Source organism: Papio anubis, chromosome 6 (assembly GCF_008728515.1).
Source record: "Papio anubis isolate 15944 chromosome 6, Panubis1.0, whole genome shotgun sequence".
Lineage (NCBI taxonomy): Eukaryota > Metazoa > Chordata > Mammalia > Primates > Cercopithecidae > Papio > Papio anubis.
Window position 1 is genome coordinate 155,508,481 of NC_044981.1, and position 24,751 is coordinate 155,533,231.

General features: G+C 38.3%; 1 protein-coding gene across 2 annotated transcripts in view; it reads left to right on the forward strand.

Annotated features, from left to right (window-relative positions):
• The window catches only part of OSTM1 (osteoclastogenesis associated transmembrane protein 1), a 38,527-nt gene extending 15,925 nt beyond the window's left edge, over positions 1-22,602 (forward strand). Inside the window, exons 3-7 of one of the 2 annotated variants that reach the window (XR_646599.2) lie at positions 6,288-6,385; positions 12,250-12,417; positions 14,018-14,183; positions 19,220-20,881; positions 22,124-22,602. Coding sequence is in view for 1 of the 2 variants with exons in the window: in NM_001168985.1 (NP_001162456.1) it covers positions 6,288-6,385; positions 12,250-12,417; positions 14,018-14,183; positions 19,220-19,275 (488 nt within the window). In the remaining variant the exon portion in view is untranslated. Of the gene's footprint in view, positions 1-6,287; positions 6,386-12,249; positions 12,418-14,017; positions 14,184-19,219; positions 20,882-22,123 lie in introns of those variants that run through there. The other variant, NM_001168985.1, reaches the window with a different exon arrangement.
• The last annotated feature ends 2,149 nt before the right edge of the window (positions 22,603-24,751 follow it).

Consider the following 24,751-nt stretch of genomic DNA (forward strand, 5'->3'; position numbering starts at 1 on the left):
CGGTGCCGGCGTGGGTCCTCTGTATGCTGAGCGCCAGTCCCATGGGCCCACTTTTTTCTTTCTCTATACTTTGTCTCTGTGTCTCATTTCTTTTCTCAAGTCTCTCGTTCCACCTAACGAAAAACGCCCACAGGTGTGGAGGGGCAGGCCACCCCTTCTGCTGGGGCTACAGGCAGCACCAGGATGCCTAGCCAATTTTTGTGTTTTTAATGGAGAATGGGGTTTTGTCATGTTGCCCAGACTGGTCTCAGATTCCTAGACTCAAGCCTCCTTCCTTGGCCTCCCAAAGTGCTGAGATTCAAAGTGTGAGCCACTGTGCCTGGCTTAAAAGACATTTTCTAATAAAGATTTCACTAATTCGAAGTACAGACCTTTTTTGCTCAGTTAGTTGAAAAGAAAACGTTTTACTGCATATTTACTCAGTATGGCAGGTATAAAATGCTTTAGAAAAAATTCTTAGGGTATTTTGTTCCTCTGTGAGGCATCCTATCTTGAAAATATTCCTTACATTGAACTTCTGAGGACCAAATAAAATGCTAAGCAATTAGATATGACTTACTTAAAAGACTCTTCCCAGTTAAAATTAATTTGGCCCAGACATACGGTCTCAGGTAAAAGAAGCGAGGTACAGAAAAGTATGATATTTTGTGTTCTAAGAATACGTATGTATTTTGAAGGAAGGTGGTTGGGTAGCTGCGTGGGCAGGAAAGGAAGGAAGATTTAGTTTTCACTGTATTTGCATTTGTACCCTTTGGATTTTATGCCATATACATTTAATACCTATTCAAAAATATATAGAAATTTTAAAAATTTAACAGAATGTTCAAATCTGTGATAAGTATTTGTATGTTAGATGTGGTTAGAGAGATTAGCTATTTCATTTTCCAGAATTATGCATTAAAAATTATTGTCATTCATCATCTCATTTACGTGGCAGAAGAGTGGAAGAGTAAATCCCATTTGTGAAGAAGGAACCCTCATGACCTGGTCACTTCCTAAAGGCCCCACTTCTTGATATTATTACATTGGCCATCAAGCTTCGACATATCAATTTTGGGAGACACATTCTGACCATAGCAAGGGCTATTAGAATTTTTGTAAAATAATATTATTAAACAATAGAAAAAATGTAAAAACATAAAAGGTAAAATATTTCTAGAAAGAATATTATTAAATGAGTATACTGCCCCAAACTATCTTTCTGTTCTGCTTAATTTAGCTTGAAATAGGGGTGGCATCTAGTCTCTGCAGTTATTATTCATGAAAAGAATGCTAGGAATCCAAAAGAGGAGAGAATGCCATCCATGTACTACTCCCATCCCTTTTCTCCTCAGAATTCCTGTGTCTTCGAATGGTATTAGTCTTGGTAGGAAGCTGGTTATTGGAAATGGATGGAGGGTCAAAAGAAGTGTTAAGAGTGCAACTGTTTCTACTCATACCACAAATAACATGGAAACTAGCTCTTTCTTATGGAGAATGACTGCTAAAAAGTAAAGAAAGTATATTAAAGGTTTCTCAGAATTTTAAAGCTGTGTATTGTTGACATAGGGATAGCCTTGTATTGAGACCCTTCTTGCTTATTTTGTGCATACAACAGTTAAATAATCAGCAGAATGACCAGATTTCATGAGTTCATGACTGCTTTAGTGTTTGGGTTCTTTGGTAAGCAGTATCCAGTATGAAGCATTATTGTAATAGGATAGGCTTCAAAATTATCAGTTCATATATTTGTTCTTACACACTGAAAACTCTTTCTTTATGAGCAACCTATATCTTTAGTGATCCAGGTAATCTGGGTGATAATTAATGAGCATAATGATGCTATTGAACCACTGTGTAATCCTGATATATATTCTGATTCATCAAAGGCAAATTAACTTTCAGTTAATACATAAAATATATGTCTCGATGCTTTAAAAAGCAACAACAGTAGTACTTAATGGTTAACCAGAAGGTCAATTAACCAAAACCTTTCTTTCATGTATTTTATCCAGAGGGAAATGTACTAAGCGTTATAATCATATTATTTGTATCTTATAATTTAAAGTATCTTAGTGTTCATATTTGTTAAACTTAATTAGGTCATTTAGGTACAAAGTTTCCGTAGTTTATTTTGTATTTTCTGAAACTTACCCTAAATTGGTGATTATCTCTGCTATTTTCTTAAAACTAGTTTTGAAAAGCAGCAAAGATCTTTGTAAAATTCCTAAGAGATGCCAAATGCTTTATTTAAAGATGCATAATTCCTGTTATGATAATTTAGTAGGTTTCTATGTGAGGTCTTAACTCGAATCCTTAATACCCTTAAGAATGCCTCTTGAGGCCGGGCACAGTGGAGGCTGCAATGAGCTGAGATTATGCCACTGCACTCCAGCCTGGGTGACAGAGTGAGATTCTTCTGTCGCAGAAAAAAAAAAAAAAGAAGAATGACTCTTAAGCTGATGCCTGAGCCTTCTCTGAGAAAGCCACTCTGCTAATCTGTCCTTGATGAGGCTCCATTGATTAAGATGAAGGAAATTCATAATGACCACTTCACTTAGTGCTTAAAGGAAGCTTTATTATTATTAATATTCTTTAACTTACCAATTTCTAAACCGTATAGCTTTTCATTGTTTATAACCTTAAGCTCCCAATTCCTGCAAAAAGATAAAAAAGGAGTTTACTGGAGATCTGTTATTTTGATTCAGAAAGTCACGGCTCTTTAATAATGAAGACTTTTTAACCCCATTATATAAATGAACTCCTTTGTGCTTTATGTTACCACCGTCTAATGATCATTGAAAAAGTTTTGATGGTACTGCATGAATGTAGTACTTAACAAGATGACCAGTCTATATTGGCTTTTCATTTTCAAAGTATTTTACGTAAAAAGTAAATGGCTGTCAATAAGATAGAAGACATTAAGTTCTTTTGTTCTTCAGAGAAGCTTTCTTTATAAATTACTTTTTAAAAAGAAATTATTTGTTTTAATTATGTGTCTTGCATAAAAGAAATTTGCTATTGCTCTCTCATGATAATGTACTGTATACTACTTTTGTAGGCAGTATGTGGACCCCTTTCATCCCTATGTTGTATATGTCAGTTGTCATGACATAGCTCATTATAACACGGATGTACAATTGTTGTGAATGAAATTGTGTTCCCTCAACTTCCCTGCAATACATCAACTACAAAAACTGAAAACTGTTGTCTTGTTAGCCTAATATCCTAATATTCTGCATATATGTAGTTGTTCTTATTGATATCAACTCTGCCTCATCCCTAAAAGGATTGCAGGCTACTTCATGATGATATTAAACTAGCATTAAGAGGAGCTGTGAGACGAGGTCTTACTCTTTCATGCAGGTTGGAATGCAGTGGTGCAGTCACAGCTTATTGCAGCCTTGACCTCCCCAAACTGAAGCAATTCTCCCCTCTCAGCCTCCCAAGCAGTTGGGACCACAGATACACGCCACCATGCCTGGCTAATTTTTGTATTATTTGTAGAGACAAGTTTTCACCATGTTGCCCAGGCTGGTCTCGAACTCCTGGACTCAGGCAATCTGCCCGCCTCCCAGAGTGCTGGGATTACAGATGTGAACCACCATGCTGGGCCTATTTTTATTTCAGTGCCTTATTAACTTGTGGTATGATCATCAGCATATCACCGATTTCTCTGGCCTAGTTTCCTAATTTGTAATGATCCCTCAGATTTTTTAAATGATAAGGGTGAGAAGTTAGAAAGAGATTCATGTTCTTGAGAAGATAAAGCTTCAGAGAATGTAGAGTATGTGAGTTCAGAGAGGGGACAACTCTAGAAATAGGTTTACCAAGAGGGTCCTGTGTACAATGGGTGCAGAAGGAGCCCTGCACAAGGGGCCTGTGCAAGGAGGTGAATGGGGCTGAACTCCAGCTTAGCTTCTGGAGGCAGGAATGACCTTTTGTAATTTATCCACCCAGAGCGGGTATCTTTTTCTGATTTGCACAAAGGAGCTTTACTGTACTGTCTGCCCCCTGTCTACCAGGTTTAGGTTTCATCTCAGTTGCTAACTCTGATCAGTTGGTGGGGACTGCCTGAATCCCTGTATGGTGTAAGATATATATGGGTAGTGGAGGGAGTAGGCAGTGGCATGTATTTGTAGACTCTGAGTCTTGAACTTTTAATAGTTTAGAATGTAGATATAAATACGTTATTTATTTTGCAGTGTTTGAGAGTGCAGGCTCAAGAATCAGTCTGAGTAGAGATTCTAGCTTTTTACTTACCAGTTTTATGACCTTGTGCAACTTCCTTAATTTCTCTAAACTTCTCTCTGTTCCTTATTTATAAAATGGAGATAATGATAATTTTTGCCTCCTGGAATTACTGCAAGAATTAAATGGGCAAATGTGTTTAAAGTGCAGTGTAAGCATAGTTCTTAGAACATAGCAAGTATTTAGTAAGTGTTAACTTTTGTTGTAGTGATTGTTGTCTATCAGAGTATATGGATGTCCCTTAGTATGTCATATCCTAGTGTCTACCTAGTCAGTCTCTCTTTTCTCCACGAATTCTACTTGCCCTGCTGCCTTTCTCCTGGGTAATTGCAATAGCTTTGTATGTTGTCTCTCCACTTCAGTTGAGAGAGATCCTATCTGATGGCCCTGAATTTCTAAATAAGGTGGGCATAATACAAAGCCATCTGTTGAAATTAAGGGGAACAAGAGTAGGGTTGGGGACTAGAGATTAGAAAATATTTGGAACATCCCTTGTAGAGCAATTAGTAAGGCATCTACAAGGATCATTTTGTTTCCCTGAGATCAGAACACATGAATTTGAATTGAGTCCCTTCATTATCATTTCAGAATTTCTGTAGTAGTATTCTATAACCAGAATGAGAGTATAGAAAGTAGATGGGGACTGTCCAGGGATGAAAATGGCCGTGAGTGTGTGGAAGATAAAGAGGGCAAGGATTCTAGGAGAGTGAGATGGAAACGGCTGACCACAAGTTCCAAGATCTGGATCCAGGCAGTTGAACCTCGATTGGAGATAGCAGGCTGAGAACACAAGGAGAGGTAAAGACAAAAGTTTATCTGAGGATAAAGACTAGGTTCCCTGGCTGAGCGCAGTGGCTCATGCCTTTAAGTAATCCCAGCGCTTTGGAAGGCTGAGGTGGGAACATCACTTGAGCCCAGGAGTTCAAGTCTGCAATGAGCTGCAATTGTGCCACTGCACTCCAGCCTGGGCAACCGAGCAAGACCCCGTTTCTTAAAAAAAAAAAAAAGAATAGATTATTCCCTGAAGAAGGGAAAATGGATACATAAATTGTGATATACTCATACATAGAAAATAAAAGGGATGAGTGAACTTGAGCTAACTCTAAGCAAGAATAGCCAGTTACAGAGAAATACCATTTATGTAGGATTTTTAAAAATGTAAAACAATTTTGTTTCTAGACTTTACTTGAAGCCCCCATGTCAGTATTTTAGGCAAAATTCTCACCAGTTTGTTTCTCTGGGCTCCCAACTCATGATGGATTAGAAAGAGCAAATTTTAAAAGTTACCCCATTAGGTACAATAAATGACTCATTAGTGAAGTTGGAAGATGCAGAGAACTATGAAATTTGACACAAAAAATGATGATAAGGCATATGAGTTTTGGTAAAATGAATGCGGGGTAAACAGTCTTACGCCTAAATAGCACTATTAAGGCAGCATTTGATAGCTGATATTCCATGATTATGACCTTGTGCCATTAAAAGTCAATTTTTTTTTTTTTTTTTTTTTTTGAGACGGAGTCTCGCGCTGTCGCCCAGGCTGGAGTGCAGTGGCGTGATCTCAGCTCACTGCAAGCTCCGCCTCCCGGGTTCACGCCATTCTCCGGCCTCAGCCTCCCGAGTAGCTGGGACCACAGGCGCTGCCACCTCGCCCGGCTATTTTTTGTATTTCTTAGTAGAGACGGGGTTTCACCGTGTTAGCCAGGATGGTCTCGATCTCCTGACCTCGTGATCCGCCCGCCTCAGCCTCCCAAAGTGCTGGGATTACAGGCTTGAGCCACCGCGCCCGGCCTAAAAGTCAATTTGAATTTTATTTGGTATATTTTTATGAAAAGAGGAGAGTATGTGATTATTTTAAGATGTTCATGAAAATGGTTATGACTTTTTTTTAACTTCTGGAAAATGAAAGGAGTGAGCTTCATATATTTGGAAAATTCATGCTTGTTTGAATAAAGAATTACTGTAGTGTGAAACGAAGCTGATAGCTTAAGAGATAAATGACAACATATAATTGTTCCTTGAGTTATATTAATATACTTTTTGAATTTTTTTGACAGATTGTTTAACGAACAACAGTGAAGAATTATCAAACAGCACAGTATATTTCCTTAATCTGTTTAATCACACCCTGACCTGCTTCGAGCATAACCTTCAGGTATTTTATATATAATATTTAAAATTAAAATGCTGCCTTATACAAAGGAATAATGTGCAGTTCCAAGTTTTTATAGCACTAATTATTGATATTTATCTAAATTCATGATGTAGAGGAGTTAGTGGACCTGGATTTCTGCTCTTTAAGTAAGTTCTTCTACTTACAAATCATGAAAACTTCAGTTCTCTCATTTGTAAAATGGAGATAATATCTATCCTGCCTATCTTCAAGTATTTTGTAATGAGAACCTGGTGAGATAATGAGTGTGAAAACATTGAGGTGTGTGATTGTTTAATTAAAACACAATGGTTTTCAATCTGACTTAGGTAGGTATTTTGCAGTGTAGTAAGATTCTGTCTATAGGAAGTTTATTCTTTGCCTGAAATTTGCTTAAATATGTTTTACCTACCTTAAAAAGCACTGTTTAGTAAGGTATCTTTGAGTATTGAATTATGATAATAAAAGGTAGCCTTTAAGAATCTTAACCTTGTAGATTTTTGCCGTCTCTATCTCTGACTCTTGAATTTTGGTATTGGAACTTGTCTGGTCGTGGTGAAGGATGAGGTTGGAACTCTGGTTAAAATGTAGTTTTGAAACTTACATAACAAGGAAGTAATCCCCACAGTAGATGTACACATGCTTACAGTATAAGCATGTATGATTTTCTCTGTAATAAATGTGGTAACACTGAATTATGAATTTCCCTAAGAATAATAAAAATTGGGCCGGGTGCAGTATCTCATGCCTGTAATCCCAGCACCTTGGGAGGCCGAGGCAGGCGGATCACTTGAAGTCAGGAGTTCGAGACCAAACTGACCAATATGGTGAAATCCTGTCTCTACTAAAAATACAAAAATTAGCCAGGCTTGGTGGCGCACGCCTGTAGTCCCAGGTGCTCGGGAGGCTGAGGCAGGAGAATCGCTTGAACCTGGGAAGTAGAGGTTGCAGTGAATTGAGATCACACCACTGCACTCCAGCCTGGGCGTCGCAGTGAGACTCTTTCTCAAAAAAAAAAAAAATAAATAAAATAGGTGAACATTTCTCAGAATTTGTTCTGCAGCATGTTAATAGATGTCCTATCAGAAAAGGTTTAGTATTCCATTAAGGTTGGGAAATGCTTTACTATAGGACTTCACAACCTTTAGTGGACTGATGTGTGTTGTAACACTCAAATAGCAATTTTTCTATAAAGTCGTCCTTCTTATCTATGGCTTCACTTTCCACAGTTTCAGTTACCTGTGGCCAACTGCAGCCCAAAAATAGTAAATGGAAAATTCTGGAAACAATAAGTTTTAAATTGCATACCATAAACAGTCTTCTTTTCATTTAACTTAGAGCACTTGTATGAGCTTGGTAGATTTCTAGAAGTGGAGAAAAAGACAGTAGAGAAAATTATCTCCAAATATGATGAGTGTACTAGGGAATAAGAAAGGAGTATCATAATTTGGAATGCACTGGCAAACCACCAGTACATCCAGTGAGGGAAGAAGGGTAAAGGGAAGCTTTTACTAGCAGAAAGGGAGAGGTTCACACAAACTGCTTAGAAACTGAGTTCACTGGTTCCAGAGGCTCAAAGCCAGAGTTGTCGTGAGTTCATTTGTGGAGATGCCATTACTGGGCAAGTGTTCTTCTGAGCGCATCTTATCCAAATTACTGCAGTCCTAAAAAATGGCAGTGGTAAACCATGTGAAAGCAGGAGTTACATGAAGGGCGTGAAAGGGTTTCTTGTGGGGTTTTTAGAAAGTCCTTGGAAACAGCTATGTCAGACACGTAAGCATGAGTCTCCTCTCCTTTGGGCCTTCCTGGCTGTATTTTGTCTGGGTCTGACAAAGATGATTTCATCCTAATGTCTACAACTTTCACATTATCAAAAGATATGTGCGTTTTAAATTTTAATAAAAATGGCAGCCAGGTATGGTGGCTCCTGCCTGTAATCCCAGTACTTTGGAAGGTCAAGGTGGGAGGATCATTTGAGCCCAGGAGTTTGAAATTAGTCTGGGCAAAAAAAAAAAAAAAAAGGTTAAATTACTCCCCATCAAGATTATGTGCACAATTTTAGCTAAATTGATCATGTGCTCAATTTTTTTTTTTTTTTTTGAGACAGAGTCTCGCTCTGTCACCCAGGCTGCGGTGCAGTGGCGTGATCTCGGCTCACTGCAAGCTCCACCTCCCGGGTTCACACCATTCTCCTGCCTCAGCCACCTGAGCAGCTGGGACTACAGGCACCTGCTACCATGCCCAGCTAATTTTTTGTCTTTTTAGTAGAGACGGCGTTTCACTGTGTTAGCCAGGATGGTCTCGATGTCCTGACCTCGTGATCCGCCCACCTCGGCCTCCCAAAGTGCTGGGATTACAGGCGTGAGCCACCGCGCCTAGCCCTGTGCTCAATTTTTAGCTAAGTGCACAATTGTTCTGCGAAAAACAAGCAATAGGCTATTTCTTGTAGCAGACTAAGGAGAGACTTAGTTTTTCTGTCAAATAGATGGTGAGGGTCACATTGTTGGGCCTACATCAGTGTAATTAGTTTGATTTTTCTCTTTTCTCTTTCATCCCAATGTTCAGTTAGTATCCTTTCTTCATACTAGAAGGTAAAGAAGAAAGGTAAAGAAGAAGGTAAAGAAGAAAGCAAAGGTGTGAATTGACTGTTTAGCAAACTTATTCTTGAAAAGACAAGTGTCAGTCTAGAAGTACAAAAGATTGAGATTTACTAGCATAATTTTTTTAAATTTTTTTTATTATTATACTTTAATTTCTAGGGTACATGTGCATAACGTGCAGATTTGTTACATATGTATACTTGTGCCATGTTGGTGTGCTGCACCCATCAACTTGTCAGCACCCATCAACTCGTCATTTACATCAGGTGTAACTCCCAATGCAATCCCTCCCCCATCCTCCCTCCCCATAATAGGCCCCAGTGTGTGATGTTCCCCTTCCCGAGTCCAAGTGATTTCATTGTTCAGTTCCCACCTATGAGTGAGAACATGCGGTGTTTGGTTTTCTGTTCTTGTGATAGTTTGCTGAGAATGATGGTTTCCAGCTGCATCCGTGTCCCTACAAAGGACACAAACTCATCCTTTTTTATGGCTGCATAGTATTCTATGGTGTATATGTGCCACATTTTCTTAATCCAGTCTGTCACTGATGGACATTTGGGTTGATTCCAAGTCTTTGCTGTTGTGAATAGTGCCGCAGTGAACATACATGTGCATGTGTCTTTATAGCAGCATGATTTATAATCCTTTGGGTGTATACCCAGTAATGGGATGACTGGGTTGTATGGTACTTCTAGTTCTAGATCCTTGAGGAATCGCCATACTGTTTTCCATAATGGTTGAACTAGTTTACAATCCCACCAACAGTGTAAAAGTGTTCCTATTTCTCCACATCCTCTCCAGCACCTGTTGTTTCCTGACTTTTTAATGATTGCCATTCTAACTGGTGTGAGATGGTATCTCATTGTGGTTTTGATTTGCATTTCTCTGATGGCCAGTGATGACGAGCATTTTTTCATGTATCTGTTGGCTGTATGCATGTCTTCTTTTGAGAAATGTCTGTTCATATCCTTTGCCCACTTTTGGATGGGGTTGTTTGTTTTTTTCTTGTAAATTTGTTTGAGTTCTTTGTAGGTTCTGGATATTAGCCCTTTGTCAGATGAGTAGATTGCAAAAATTTTCTCCCATTCTGTAGGTTGCCTGTTCACTCTGATGGTAGTTTCTTTTGCTGTGCAGAAGCTCTTTAGTTTACTTAGATCCCATTTGTCAATTTTGGCTTTTGTTGCCATTGCTTTTGGTGTTTTAGACATGAAGTCCTTGCCCATGTCTATGTCCTGAATGGTATTACCTAGGTTTTTCTTCTAGGGTTTTTATGGTATTAGGTCTACATTTAAGTCTCTAATCCATCTTGAATTAATTTTCGTATAAGGTTAAGGAAAGGATCCAGTTTCAGCTTTCTACTTATGGCTAGCCAATTTTCATAGCACCATTTATTAAATAGGGAATCCTTTCCCTATTTCTTGTTTTTCTCAGGTTTGTCAAAGATCAGATGGCTGTAGATGTGTGGTATTATTTCTGAGGACTCTGTTCTGTTCCATTGGTCTATATCTCTGTTTTGGTACCAGTACCATGCTGTTTTGGTTACTGTAACCTTGTAGTATAGTTTGAAGTCAGGTAGTGTGATGCCTCCAGCTTTGTTCTTTTGGTTTAGGATTGTCTTGGCAATGCAGGGTCTTTTTTGGTTCCATATGAACTTTAAAGCAGTTTTTTCCAATTCTGTGAAGAAAGTCATTGACAGATTAATGGGGATGCCATTGAATCTATAAATTACCTTGGGCAGTATGGCCATTTTCACGATATTGATTCTTCCTATCCATGAGCATGGTATGTTCTTCCATTTGTTTGTGTCCTCTTTTATTTCACTGAGCAGTGGTTTGTAGTTCTCCTTGAAGAGGTCCTTTACATCCCTTGTAAGTTGGATTCCTAGGTGTTTTATTCTGTTTGAAGCTATTGTGAATGGGAGTTCATTCATGATTTAGCTCTCTGTTTGTCTGTTACTGGTGTATAAGAATGCTTGTGATTTTTGCACATTGATTTTGTATCCTGAGACTTTGCTGAAGTTGCTTATCAGCTTAAGGAGATTTTGGGCTGAGATGATGGGGTTTTCTAAATATATAATCATGTCATCTGCAAACAGGGACAATTTGACTTCTTCTTTTCCTAACTGAATACCCTTGATTTCTTTCTCTTGCCTGACTGCCCTAGCCAGAACTTCCAACACTATGTTGAATAGGAGTGGTGAGAGAGGGCATCCCTGTCTTGTGCCAGTTTTCAAAGGGAATGCTTCCAGTTTTTGCCCATTCAGTATGATATTGGCTGTGGGTTTGTCATAAATAGCTCTTATTATCATCCTGATACCAAAGCCTGGCAGAGACACAACAAAAAAAGAGAATTTTAGACCAATATCCCTGATGAACATCGATGCAAAAATCCTCAATAAAATACTGGCAAACCGAATCCAGCAGCACATCAAAAAGCTTATCCACCATGATCAAGTGGGCTTCATCCCTGGGATGCAAGGCTGGTTTAACATACGCAAATCAATAAACGTAATCCAGCATATAAACAGAACCAAAGATAAAAACCACATGATTATCTCAATAGATGCAAAAAAGGCCTTTGACAAAATTCAGCAGCCCTTCATGCTAAAAACTCTCAATAAATTCAGTATTACTAGCATAATATTTTATGTACCTCCACTCTCCTCATTTTAGGTTATACAGTTCTTTGGTATTTGGCCCTTTTTGTTGACTAGAAAGGCCTGGATTATGAGCCTTGTGATAAGAGAATTGAGTGGGGATGCAGTTTTGGTGCCTTTTCCCTTTCCATTTAAAAAGTACTGTCTCAGCAAGATAAACTATGGTGTTGAAGTCAGCATAGGCAGGAACCTATTTTATTTATTCAGTGAGAGTAGGATAGATAACTGCAGGTTTGTAATGAGATAATTTAGGAAATTTTGTATTTAGTTACTAGTAATTTGGCATATGAATTATTGTTATCCTCAGTTAATATTAGCTAATGCAGCAGTTTTCAAAATTTAGAGGCACCTAGAAAGTTCCAAACAGTTTGCCATCTGCTTCACATACCAGATCTCTAATCCTTTGGACTTATAATAGAGGTAGAGGTCGTTTTACTTTATAGATGATAAAACCGAGACTCAGAGTGATTTAGTAACCTACCCAACATCACAGCTTAGCACTTTAACATACCATATTGTTTCCCGTCTTCTAGAAGGGCAAATAGCTTACATTAAAGAGATATTGTGTATAATGTTTATTGTATATATTACATGTGCCTTTGTCATTTTAGGGGAATGCACATAGTTTTTTACAGACAAAAAATTATTCAGAAGTGTGCAAAAACTGTCGTGAAGCATACAAAACTCTGAGTAGTCTGTACAGTGAAATGCAAAAAATGAATGAACTTGAGAATAAGGCTGAACCTGGAACACATTTATGCATTGATGTGGAAGATGCAGTAAGTACTTTGCTTCTGATGTGATACATATCTTAGAGTGTTATTGAATGTACCTTCAGTGTGATTATTCTTTTTGGAGATACGGTGGAATCTGCATATTCTGTCTTCAACCAAAAATAACTAGTTATAAAATAGTAAAGTTTTAGAATATCCTGGTCTGTTAAACCAAAATGGATATTTCCCTAGTAGTCTCATGGTTAGGATAAAAATAAAATAAAACAGAAATTAATTAGGCACTTCATAAGTGAGTTGATGATTTGGTACATTTAATCTTTTTAAATTTGAAAATATGTCCATTTGCAGAGGTGTAGGTATTGTTATATATTTATATTTCAGTTTCTTGTGCACTTATTGCTAATTTAAGAAGTTTCTGGGTGGGGCGCAGTGACTCACACCTGTAATCCTAGTACTTTGGGAGGCCGAGGCAGGCAGATCACGAGGTCAGGAGTTCAAGACCAGCCTGACCAACGTGGTGAAACCCCCATCTCTACTGAAAATACAAAAATTAGCCAGGCGTAGTGGCACACGCCTATTATCCCAGTTACTCAGGAGGCTGAGGCAGGAAAACCACTTGAACCCGGGACGCAGAGGTTGCAGTGAGCCGAGATCGTGCCACCGCACTCCAGCCTGGGCGACAGAGCGAGACTCCATCTCAAAAAAAAAAAAAAAAGACGTTTCTGGATTTCACTACCTGTTTTAGAAGCCATTCCTCGATAACTTCCTATTCCATTGTTTTATTTTCTTATATCTGTTACCATCTGAAAATATTTGTTTATAGTCTGTCTTCCTCACTAAAATATAAGCCACATGAGGACAAGAACTTAGTATTTTTTTCACCATTCAGTATTTAGGACAGTATTTAGGACAGTCTAGCATGTAATGGGCTTAATAAACATGTATTAATTGAATGGTCAAAAAAAATTTTTTTTCTCCATTTTATAGCCTGCCTTTATATAGGGTGCCACTAGATGGCAATCATGCCTTTTTAGGCACTATGATGCCTGAGTATTGGGACATTAGAGGAAACTGAGAAATTATTGGCTCAAAGTGGAGAACTTGAGGTCAAAATTAATGAGCGTAAGAATTGAGAATGAGTGTGAATTATCACAGCAGCTCAGAGGGAACTCTAAGAACCAATAATATTCGAGATGGTTGAAAAGCACTTAAAATGAAATGTACAGTGTGGATTTTTGTTTGTTTTTACTGCTCCCTTCCTATTGCCTAAAACAGTACCTGGTTTCTAGTAGGCTCTCAATAAATAATAAATATTTTGTAAATGAATAAAACAGGGCCTAACTATATTCCTCTTCATACAAGTTCTCTGTTTGAATGTACAAATGGTTGACATTCTAGAATACTTTGGTCAGTGTTATGGACTTAGAATATGAAATTTCTGTATGGATATAAATTTATACAACGACTGATTGTGAACCAGGTTTTTTTCGTGGCAGAAGAAGTTGTCCTCAACTATCAGTAGATTTTTAGAGGTGAATATTTAGTCTAAATTCTAGGTTCCTGTTTAGTTATTAGCAAAATAATTATAAGAAATTGAAGACAAGTTAAATATAAAGTAGAATGATATTGTTTGTTCTTGTTCCAGATGAACATCACCCGAAAACTTTGGAGTCGAACTTTCAACTGTTCAGTCCCTTGCAGTGACACAGTGCCTGTAATTGCTGTTTCTGTGTTCATTCTCTTTCTACCTGTTGTCTTCTACCTTAGTAGCTTTCTTCACTCAGAGCAAAAGAAACGCAAACTCATTCTGCGTAAGTTTTTTACAATTATTTATTTTATAAATAAAAGCCTGTATTTTAAAAACTTAGACCTGTTTTAGAAATGATAGCTACTCTGAGAACTCAAAGTGGATTAGCCTAAAAGGACTCTCTGCTTTAAATTTTACAGTCATGCTTACTGTGAAAAAGATCTGTGAAAATTTTATAAGTGTAGACAATATAAAGTTAAAACAGGGCTGGGCGCAGTGGCTCACGCCTGTAATCCCAGCACTTTGGACACTTTGGGAGGCTGAGGCGGGTGGATCACAAGGCAGGAGATCGAGACCTGGCTAACACGGTGAAACCCCATCTCTACTAAAAATACAAAAAATTAGCTGGGTGTGGTGGCACATGACTGTAGTTCCAGCTACTCAGCAGGCTGAGGGGAGAGAATCACTTGAACTTGGGAGGCGGAGGTTGCAGTGAACCGAGATCGCGCCACTGCACTCTAGCCTAGGGGGCAGAGTGAGAATGTCTCAAAAAAAAAAAAAAGTTGGCCGGGCGCGGTGGCTCAAGCCTGTAATCCCAGCACTTTGGGAGGCCGAGACGGGCGGATCACGAGGTCAGGAGATCGAGACCATCCTGGCTAACACGGTGAAACACCGTCTCTACTAAAAAATACAAAAAACTAGCCAGGTGAGGTGCTGGGCACCTGTAGTCCCAGCTACTCAGGAGGCTGAGGCAGGAGAATGGCGTAAACCCGGGAGGCGGAGCTTGCAGTGAGCTGAGATCCGGCCACTGCACTCCAGCCTGGGCGACAGAGTGAGACTCTGTCTCAAAAAAAAAAAAAAAAAAATTAAAACACGGTGTCTTTCAGATGATTAAATTGAAAATGCTAGATTACCCCTGGAATAAGGTTGGCAACAACAGAAGAATAGCAACAGAGACTTTGCACTCCTGACATGGCAATAGCAGGGAGATACAGACAGCTCTTAGATCCACTGGAGTCGTGGGTCTTAGAACCACCTAAAGGTGTGGCAGGCAGGAAGAAAGTATAGCTAACATACAGGCAGTTTGTGAACAAATTGGAGTCGTAGTTCCAAGGAGATTACTTGACATAATAGTGTATGCTCAATACATATTCATTCCCTTTCTTTCTCCCTATGAAATAGGCCAGAGCAAAAGAAGCACTAACTAGAGATCCCATCCAGCTAAAGAAGAGTGGCTTCTAAGTCACATGGGTTTCTTGTTTATTATCAGAATGAAAGTATGGGCTTATGCTTTAATAATTTTAGTTTTTAAAAAAGAGAACTGTTTAGGGAAAAAAGTTAACTTTCTTTTCTCTCAAATACTATTTGTAGTCTAGGAATGTATGGTATAAAAATTCTTTTCCCTGTAAATTTCGATCACTGCTTCATCTAACTTTGCTTCTAATATATCTAACTTTTAAAAAAAGATTACCTGTAGATGAGTTTGAACTGAATTTGTAATGTTTTGTCACCTTAAAATGCTACTAGAGGGGAGAGTCTTTGTCACAGGTGTATTTAGTAAAGCTTTTTGAAGGCTGCCAGCATTCTGTAAATATGTAGTAGCTCAGGTCCTTGAAGCACTTATTCAGAATAACAGCAAAATATTGTGGGCACCTCACCATTGAGAAACTATTTTTCAGAGCTTGGTATACTTTTAAAGTTTAGCATCTTATTTGCCTTGCAAATCTATTTAACTTTATGGAAAGTATTTACTGCTTCTGATCAGGATTTTTTGTTTGTTGTCACAGTAAAAGTCACTACCAGTGTCACTATTTGCTATGGAAGCCACAAACCTTGTAGTCATTTCTTACTTCTTTTCTTTCTTTCATTTTTCCATTCCCACATTCCCCTCCTCATCCCCTTTTAATTCATTAGCAAGTATGCTGCCAGTCCTACTTAGTTAGTCTTCTCTCTCCCTCCACTGGTAAACCAAGCCATCTTCATCTCTCTCTTATTTATTTATTTATTTATTTATTTATTTATTTATTTATTTTTTACAGAGTCTCACTCTGTCACCCAGGCTGGAGTGCAGTGGCACGATCTCGGCTCACTGCAACCCCGCCTCCTGGTTTCAAGCTATTCTCCTGCCTCATTCTCCTGAGTAGCTGGGAGTATAGGCCCATGCTACCACGCCTAGCTAATTTTTGTATTTTTAGTAGAGACGGGGTTTCAACATATTGGCCAGGCTGGTGTCAAACTCCTGACCTTGTGATCTGCTCACCTTGGCCTCCCAAAGTGCTGGGATTACAGGCGTGAGCCACCGCGCCCGGCCCTTCATCTTTTACCTGTACTAATGCAAGAGCCTCTTAACTGGTATCCCTCCTTCCATTTCTTGATCTACTAAAATCCATATGCCATAAAGTGGCTAAAATAATTTTTTTTTTTTTTTTTTTTTTTTTTTTTTTTTGAGACGGAGTCTTGCTCTGTCGCCCGGGCTGGAGTGCAGTGGCCGAATCTCAGCTCACTGCAAGCTCTGCCTCCCGGGTTTACGCCATTCTCCTGCCTCAGCCTCCTGAGTAGCTGGGACTACAGGCGCCCGCCACCTCGCCCGGCTAGTTTTTTGTATTTTTTAGTAGAGACGGGGTTTCACCGTGTTAGCCAGGATGGTCTCGATCTCCTGACCTCGTGATCCGCCCATCTCGGCCTCCCAAAGTGCTGGGATTACAGGCTTGAGCCACCGCGCCCGGCCTAAAATAATTTTTTAAACACAAATTCACCATGTTTCTCTACTACTTGGAATCCTTAATGTGTTCCCATTGTACCTAGAATAAATCCAAACTTACTTTCCAGGGTCTGCTCTCCAAGCTGTACATGACCTGCCCCATAGCCACCTTTCTAAACCTGTCACATCCATTCTCCTCATTGCTCATGGTGCTGTGGACAGTCTGGTTCCTTTCTGTTCTTCTCTGCTACCAAGCTCATTCACACTGCTGCTTTTCCAAGGCCCTTCCCTCTTTCCTTACCTGGCTTCTTGCAAGCCAGGTCTTAGCTCTAAAGTTACTTGCTCAAAGAGACCTTTTATGACTCCCCAGTCTTAAGAATCCACCCCTCCATTCATTTTTCTGTGCCGTCTTTCTTTAATGGCACTTAATCACTTAAGCTAATTTAAATTAAATAATTGGTTATTTAAATCATCTTCTTTATTTATTCTCTATTTGTTTGTCTCCCCTGCCTGGAGGGAGCAGCTGACTGCATTAGAGGTGTTGAAATTCACCATTAGATGATCCCTGGGGTAGAATTTTAAAGGATGTGGGGATTTATCAGGTAGAGAATATAAAGGCAAGGAAGTTGTAGGTGTATGTACTCATTCGTATTTAACTTGGCCAGTTTATTAAGTCATTTGAAATTTAGTCAGAAGCTAGATCACTTCTAGTAGTTTTTAACAAAGTAATTCTCAAAAACCCAAACTATTGATTTGGTTTGCCTCCCAAATCTGCTGAAGTCTTAAGAAGTAGATTTTAGTTTAGGTCAATGTTTTTAGTTTAAGTTTTCCCTTTACTTTAAGCTGAAGCAGTACACTGGTCCAGGAAGTCATGTTGTCATTTTCCACTTACAGTGGTGGTCGGGGGACCCTGATAGAAACCAGAGACACTGGTAGGCCAGGCGCGGTGGCTCACGCCTGTAATCCGAACACTTTGGGAGGCCGAGGCGGGCAGATCACAAGGTCAGGAGATCGAGACCATTCTGGCTAACATGGTGAAACCCCATCTCTACTAAAAATACAAAAAAAAAAAAAAAAAATTAGCCAGGCGTGGTGGTGGGTGCCTGTAGTCCCAGCTATTCAGGAAGCTGAGGCAGGAGAATGGTGTGAACCCAGGAGGTGGAGCTTGCAGTGAGCTGAGATCAAGCCACTGCACTCCAGCCTGGGTGACAGAGACGAGACTCTGTCTAAAAAAAATAAAAATAAAAATAAAATAAAATAAAATAAAATAAGCAGAAACACTGGTTCTCATCCTTGGCTACATATCAGAATTATCTGCAGAGCTTTAAAAAAAAGTACAGGTACTAGGGTCTCATTGCAGAGCTGCTAAATCATAACCCCTACCCAAGTTTTGTGAAGCTCTGAAGTAGGGACACTCTTAGTTACTCAGTATAAATGCTCTCACTGTGGGCATGATTGGTTTTCATTTCTAGAACATGAGAAACATTCATGTTTAACTGTAAGTACAAAACATATTACCAAGCCAAATAGCCATGATTTGTTTTATTAACCCTAATGACTCAGTCCCATTAGCATCAAATCAGAATTCATGGTAATGTATTTTGTTAGCTGCCATATGTGTTTGTGTGTGTATATAACATAAAACTCACTTCTCTTTGAGCATCTTTAAACATTTTTTTTCATAATGCAGGATTCCATAATAATATACAACTCACTTTTCTTTGAGGGTCATTAAAATTTTTTTCTTTTTTCCATTACAGAGTTCTTTCACTGAATTTTTTTTCACCTGAAAATAGAAGCAGTTGTATTTCTTTATTTTCAATATGTATACCTTTCCTTTTCTTTCTCTTGCCTTGTTGCACTGATGATAAATTAGTGGCATGATGTCGAGCAAGACCAGGTATTTTTGTCTTATTCTAGATCTTAGGGGGGAAAAAATCATTCAGTCTTTCACAATTAAGCATAATGATTGCTATAGAATCTTTGTACGTGCTCTTTATCAGGTTGAGGAAGTTTTCACTGAATTATTTTAAGAGAAATTTAGATTTGGGTTTCTAACTTAGACTTTTAGATGTATAATTTTGTTATTCTACCTTACAGCACTTTCATTGTCTAAGTACATTTATTTCACCTACATTACATATTTAAGATTGTGATGTTCAAGAAGATATAAATAATATTGTTTTATTTGGTACTGCTTCTAGCAAAGTCGTGCAATTTCTAACAAAGTTATGTTTTTTGAAGAAAGTTTTAATTAGGTTTTAATTCTTATAAGGCTGGAACTGTTAGGATTCAAACATAGAATTGATAGACAAATACTGTAGTTTACATAAAAATAGTAAATAATTATGTTTGATAATTAAATTTAAGTTAAAACACAATTCTTTTGATTTGTCTAGCCAAACGTCTCAAGTCCAGTACCAGTTTTGCAAACATTCAAGAAAATTCAAACTGAGACCTACAAAATGGAGAGTTGACATATCACATGAATGAATGGTGGAAGACACAACTTGATTTCAGAAAGAAGATAAACTGTGATTTGATAAGTCAAGTTCTTAAGAAATACAAGGACTTCAGATCCATTTTTAAATAAGAATTTTCCATTTTTCTTTCCTTTTCCACTTCTTTCTAACAGATTTGGATATTTTTAATTTCCAGGTGTAGCAATGTTATCTATTTTAATGTGTATTTGTCACAATAACAGAAGATGCAAGAACAATCATTATTTTATTTTATAGGCATTTTATCACTATTCTAGACTTCTGGTATTAATAAGAATAACATAAGTATCTCAAGTAGAAACGTTTTTGAAAACTAACATTTAAAAATTAATTGGTTACAGCAAATACTTTGAAAAAGAAATGTACTTGTCAGGAAGTAGCACGCCCAAAGATTAATTACTCCCCATTGCAGTATTATTATTATATATATAGTTAATATGTTGTACATCACAATAATATATAATTCAGTCTCTAGTTTCCCTGGAGTCATTTTTGAAACCACTGATTACAAACCTCCCTAACAATTTTTAGAAGTAGTAAGCCACATTACATTTATCTTTGTAAAAAGATTTATGGTAGCTGGTTTCTTACTTGACTTTTATAAATAGTATTTTACATCTTATTTTTTGCCTTTATTTCATAACTAAAAATCACTGGATTGCTTTATTATATTCAGGGCAATATGGATTATTTTTATACCAAGGATTTGCATCGTGAATTACATTAAGTTATTTGGCAATTTATAATTTATTACTACTTTAAATCAAATGTAGCATTATCACACTGTATTTAAATTGTCATTTTTTAAAGGAATATTTTTCTCTTGAGATATGTAGAGGATTTGGGAGCAGAGAGAAAGGAGGGGTAAAATCAGCTTAAGGTTCAGCGAGCAGACAGGGACCTGAGAGGATGCTGACTGTAAGACTGTTGGACAGTGGTGTGTATTGAGGGCATGAATTGGAATGATAGTCTCATACAGAAAGCAGTGAGATTAAGATGATCCTTATTTTTTCTAAATTTTTCAATCAGATGAAAGTGATACGATTGAAATGAAATCACATATTTCATGCTCAGAAATTCTATTTTGGTATGTTTGTATTAGCCTTTAAAAAAAAAACACTTCATTTCAGAATTGTTCACAATTTTATTTCTTAGGTTTTTAGAGTTCAGGATTTCATTTATTAATTTCTTCTTGCTTTTTTGGTGGAAATAGGCTTTGTTGTAAACATTAAGAATGTAACATCTCCTCTATATAGAAACAAGAGTTTTGTTAAATAATAAGAGAATTTGAATCCCTTCCTATACTATAAAATGCTCTATAGGGAGACGAAGTGTTTCTTTTTTCTTTTATGTTTACCATATATGTGGAGCGAAAGATAAGGCTCTTGGATGTGTAACATACTCAAAAGCTGTTATACTTTCTCTGATTTGCTGTGATCCACTGAAAATGTGCTGGGGTTTGTTCTGCTGTCACTGTTCATGCTGCTGGAACTTAGCACTGTCTTGATTTGAAGCATATGATTGAGAGCCATTGGAAGCAACCTTCATTAATGCAGATAAGTAAGTGGTGACTTTTTGAGCACCTTTCAGTATTACGTATTTGTAAAAACCATTGTTTTTGGATATAAAGCTAATAAGCACTTTAAAAAGGAAAAGGCAGCCTTTACTATTTTTTCTGGTTGAGTCATTGCTCTTTAGACATAGCATCAGCAGTAGATTTCAAAGATGAGTATTAAGCGCTACCCTAAAGTATGTACATTTTTCATTTTGTCATATTGAAAAATTATTTGCATAGTTCTGAATGCTGAGAGGCAGCTTATATGTATTCACAAGAATATCTTTAAGTGTTTTTTTGACATGTTAAAATAAAGGAAGTAAAATAAGGAAATTGTAAGCTTTAGTTAGATTTTTAAATACATTTTTAAATTTTCAGATGTAATTTAACATCACATTTCAGTTTTTTGGGTGTTGAGTTTGGATGCCTACTTTTACGAGTACCATCAGCTGGACACAGTGTCTCACACCTGTAATCTCAGCACTTTGGGAGGCTGAGGCAGATCGCTTGAGCTCATGAGTTCGAGACCAGCCTGGGCAACATGGCGAAACCCTGTCTCTACAAAAAATGCAAAAATTAGCTGGGTATGGTGGTGAGTGCCTGTAGTCCCAACTACTTGGGAGGCTGAGATGGGAGGATGTCTTGAGCCCGGGAGGCGGAGGTTGCAATGAGCCGAGATCGTACCACTGTACTCCAACCTGGGCGATAGAGCCAGAGCTTGTCTCAAAAAAAAAAAAAAGTACCATCTATCTTAAATTTTGCTGCAAATAAAAATGTACTTTGGATTATTTATTTATTGTTGAACTGAGAGAGAGAAATAACATCAGATATATTTTTTCTTTTTTTTGATAATTAATTTTTTTTTTTTTGGAGAGACAGTGTCTCACTGTATTGCCCAAGCTGGCCTTGAACTCCTGAGTTCAAGTGACCTTCCTGCCTCAGCCTCCCAAAGTGCTGGGATTACAAGCATAAGCCACAACACCTGGCTGAACATCAGATATTTTAAAGTGTAGCCCAGAGTCTAGCTGGTAAATGTTACTTATATTGGGACTAGTATTTTCTAATGTTTCTGGGATATGCTTCCTATAAAATGAAATGTTTTCCTGGAACAAAACTAGTTAGGATTGCATTCCTGGCCAAAGACATGACATCATATAAGTAATAGACATCACCAGCAATGAATTTTGAAAAGCAAAAAATACTATTAACCTATATAACCATTTAAAATGGAAAAAATTATATTCCAGGTACCTCTATTTTCTGAACTAGAAGAAACCTTAGAGGCCATCTGATCATAGAGTCCCAGAACTGGATGGATCCCTAGAGACTACCTAATCTGACTTTCTGTCCACTGCATGGATTCCTCTAAAAAGTGTGTCACTTAATTCCCTACCTTATTAACTAAAGAAGCAGAACAGCATAGAGCTCTTTATTTATAACAGGCATTCCTTGATAATCAACTCTAAAATGGAGACTTGAGATGCTTAAATATTGTACTACTGTGCTTATTTTATAAAGATTTCATAAAATGATAGTATTGGTTATTTTAAAAGGGCTTTGGCTTATGCTGAATTATACATGTGCACCAAAATATTATAACTCTACTAAATTTCCTTGTTCTAAACTATTATATTAGCTGTAATAAATATTAGTCATACATGTAACATGTTTAATGACCAATACTTACTTTGTCTCCTTGGAATTAAAGAGGGCTTTTAAAAGATAATTTGACTGATCCATGCTTCTTATAGTGTGGAGCTTTTCAATAATGATTTTTTAAATATGTTTTTCTTGTGATCAACAGGTATGTTTAAAAACATGCTGGGTGCAATGACTCAGACCTCTAATCCCAGCACTTTGAGAGGCTGAGGCAGGAGGATCACTTGAGCCCATGAGTTTGACACCAGCCAGGGCAATATAGTGAGAACTTGTCTACAAGAAATTAAAAAACTAGCTGAGCATCATGGTGTGTCCCTGTAGTCCCAGCTACTCAGGAGGCTGAGGTGGGAGGATCACTTGAGTCTAGGAGGCAGAGGTTGCAGTGAGCCAAGATTGTGTCACTGTACTCTAGGCTGAGTTACAGAACAAGATGCTGTCTCAAAAAAAAAAAAAAAAAAAAAAAAAAAAAAATCCATCTGAGTACCCCAATGCAATCAAAACATTTCAAAGCTTTAAAATGAATGATGCTGGGTACGGTGACTCCTGCCTGTAATCCTAACAGTTTGGGAGGCTGAGGCAGGGTGATTGCTTGAGGCCAGGAGTTCAAGATCAACCTGGGCAACAAAGTGAGACCCCCATCTCATATTTTGAAAATTAAAAAGTAAAAGTAAAAAAGAAAAAAAACCTAAAATGATAGGCTCATTTTAGCTAGAAATTGTGGTAATTCCTCCATTGTCTTAAATGCTCAGGATCATGTCTGAAAGATTTGCCCAATAGCATTGGAAGTGGAAAATAATTCAATTGTAATTTCTCAGACGATTGTATACAACTAGAGTATAGATAGGCAGAATTGATAATTATTAGTTGCAGGCCGGGCACGGTGGCTCAAGCCTGTAATCCCGGCTCTTTGGGAGGCTGAGATGGGCGGATCACGAGGTCAGGAGATCGAGACCATCCTGGCTAACACGGTGAAACCCCGTCTCTACTAAAAAGTACAAAAAAACTAGCCGGGCGAGGTGGCGGGCGCCTGTAGTCCCAGCTACTCGGGAGGCTGAGGCAGGAGAATGGCGTAAACCCGGGAGGCGGAGCTTGCAGTGAGCTGAGATCCGGCCACTGCACTCCAGCCTGGGCGACTGAGCGAGACTCCGTCTCAAAAAAAAAAAAAAGAAAATTATTAGTTGCTTGTCCTGTTTTGACTTCTGAAACAGAAGAGTGGTCACACAAAGGTAAGAGAAGAGCCGGGTGCAGTAGGTCACGCCTGTAATCCCAACACTTTAGGAGGCTGAGGCTGGCGGATCATTTGAGGTCAGAAGTTTGAGACCATCTTGGCCACATGGTGAAACCCCATCTCTACTAAAAATTAGCCAGGCGTGGTGGTGCGTGCCTGTAATCCCAGATACTCAGGAGGCTGAGGCAGGAGAATCACAGGAGGCGGAGTTTGCAGTGAGCCGAGATGGCACTACTGCACTCCAGCAAAAAATAAAAAGAAGGGAGGAAAAAACTACTATCACTGTATTGGGTATCTTTAGAGGCAGGGGCCCACAGCAGAAAGCCTTGCAGCCATCCCTCTTTCCAGAGGGGATCAGCTATTTCTTCCTTTTCCTCTCTCTCCTACTAGTACCTCATTTTCTACATTGATTTGTAGTGCTATTGCCAGTAATGTAATAGGAGCTGAGCTACAAAGGGCTTGCTTGGCCTTGACTTTTTGAAACCCTCTTTACATCTTGGCTGTCCTCCATTAAATAAGGCACAATGTTAATTTGTATAACCCAGAGACTCTGAGCAGTCAAAATCCAACACCCACCCACCTCCCTCCCCACTCCATGCTCATGTTCTCTCTTACTGTGACAACTATCATAAGGATAGCATAAAGAAGGTAAGTAAGCAAGTAGAATCTCTAGATTGAATTTCCACTATCCCCAGTCGTGACTACATCCTGTGATTCCTGAATGTATATGAGGGAACTAGAGGTAGCAGTCTACACGGAAAAGGGAAGTTGGGAGTCACTTGTCTTGAAGAGTGTATGCGTAGAAATTGTAAAATTAGATTGTATATTTTTAAGCTTTTGGGAAATGATGGAGCTTATGGAAAGGATTGAAGTTCTGCTTGACCTTGCACTACTTGGCACATTTGGCCCACCATCCATTCAGGACTTACCCCTTGCTTCAACTCAATATCTCAAATAGGAGCACATGGGTGTTTGGCTACTTCAGTTC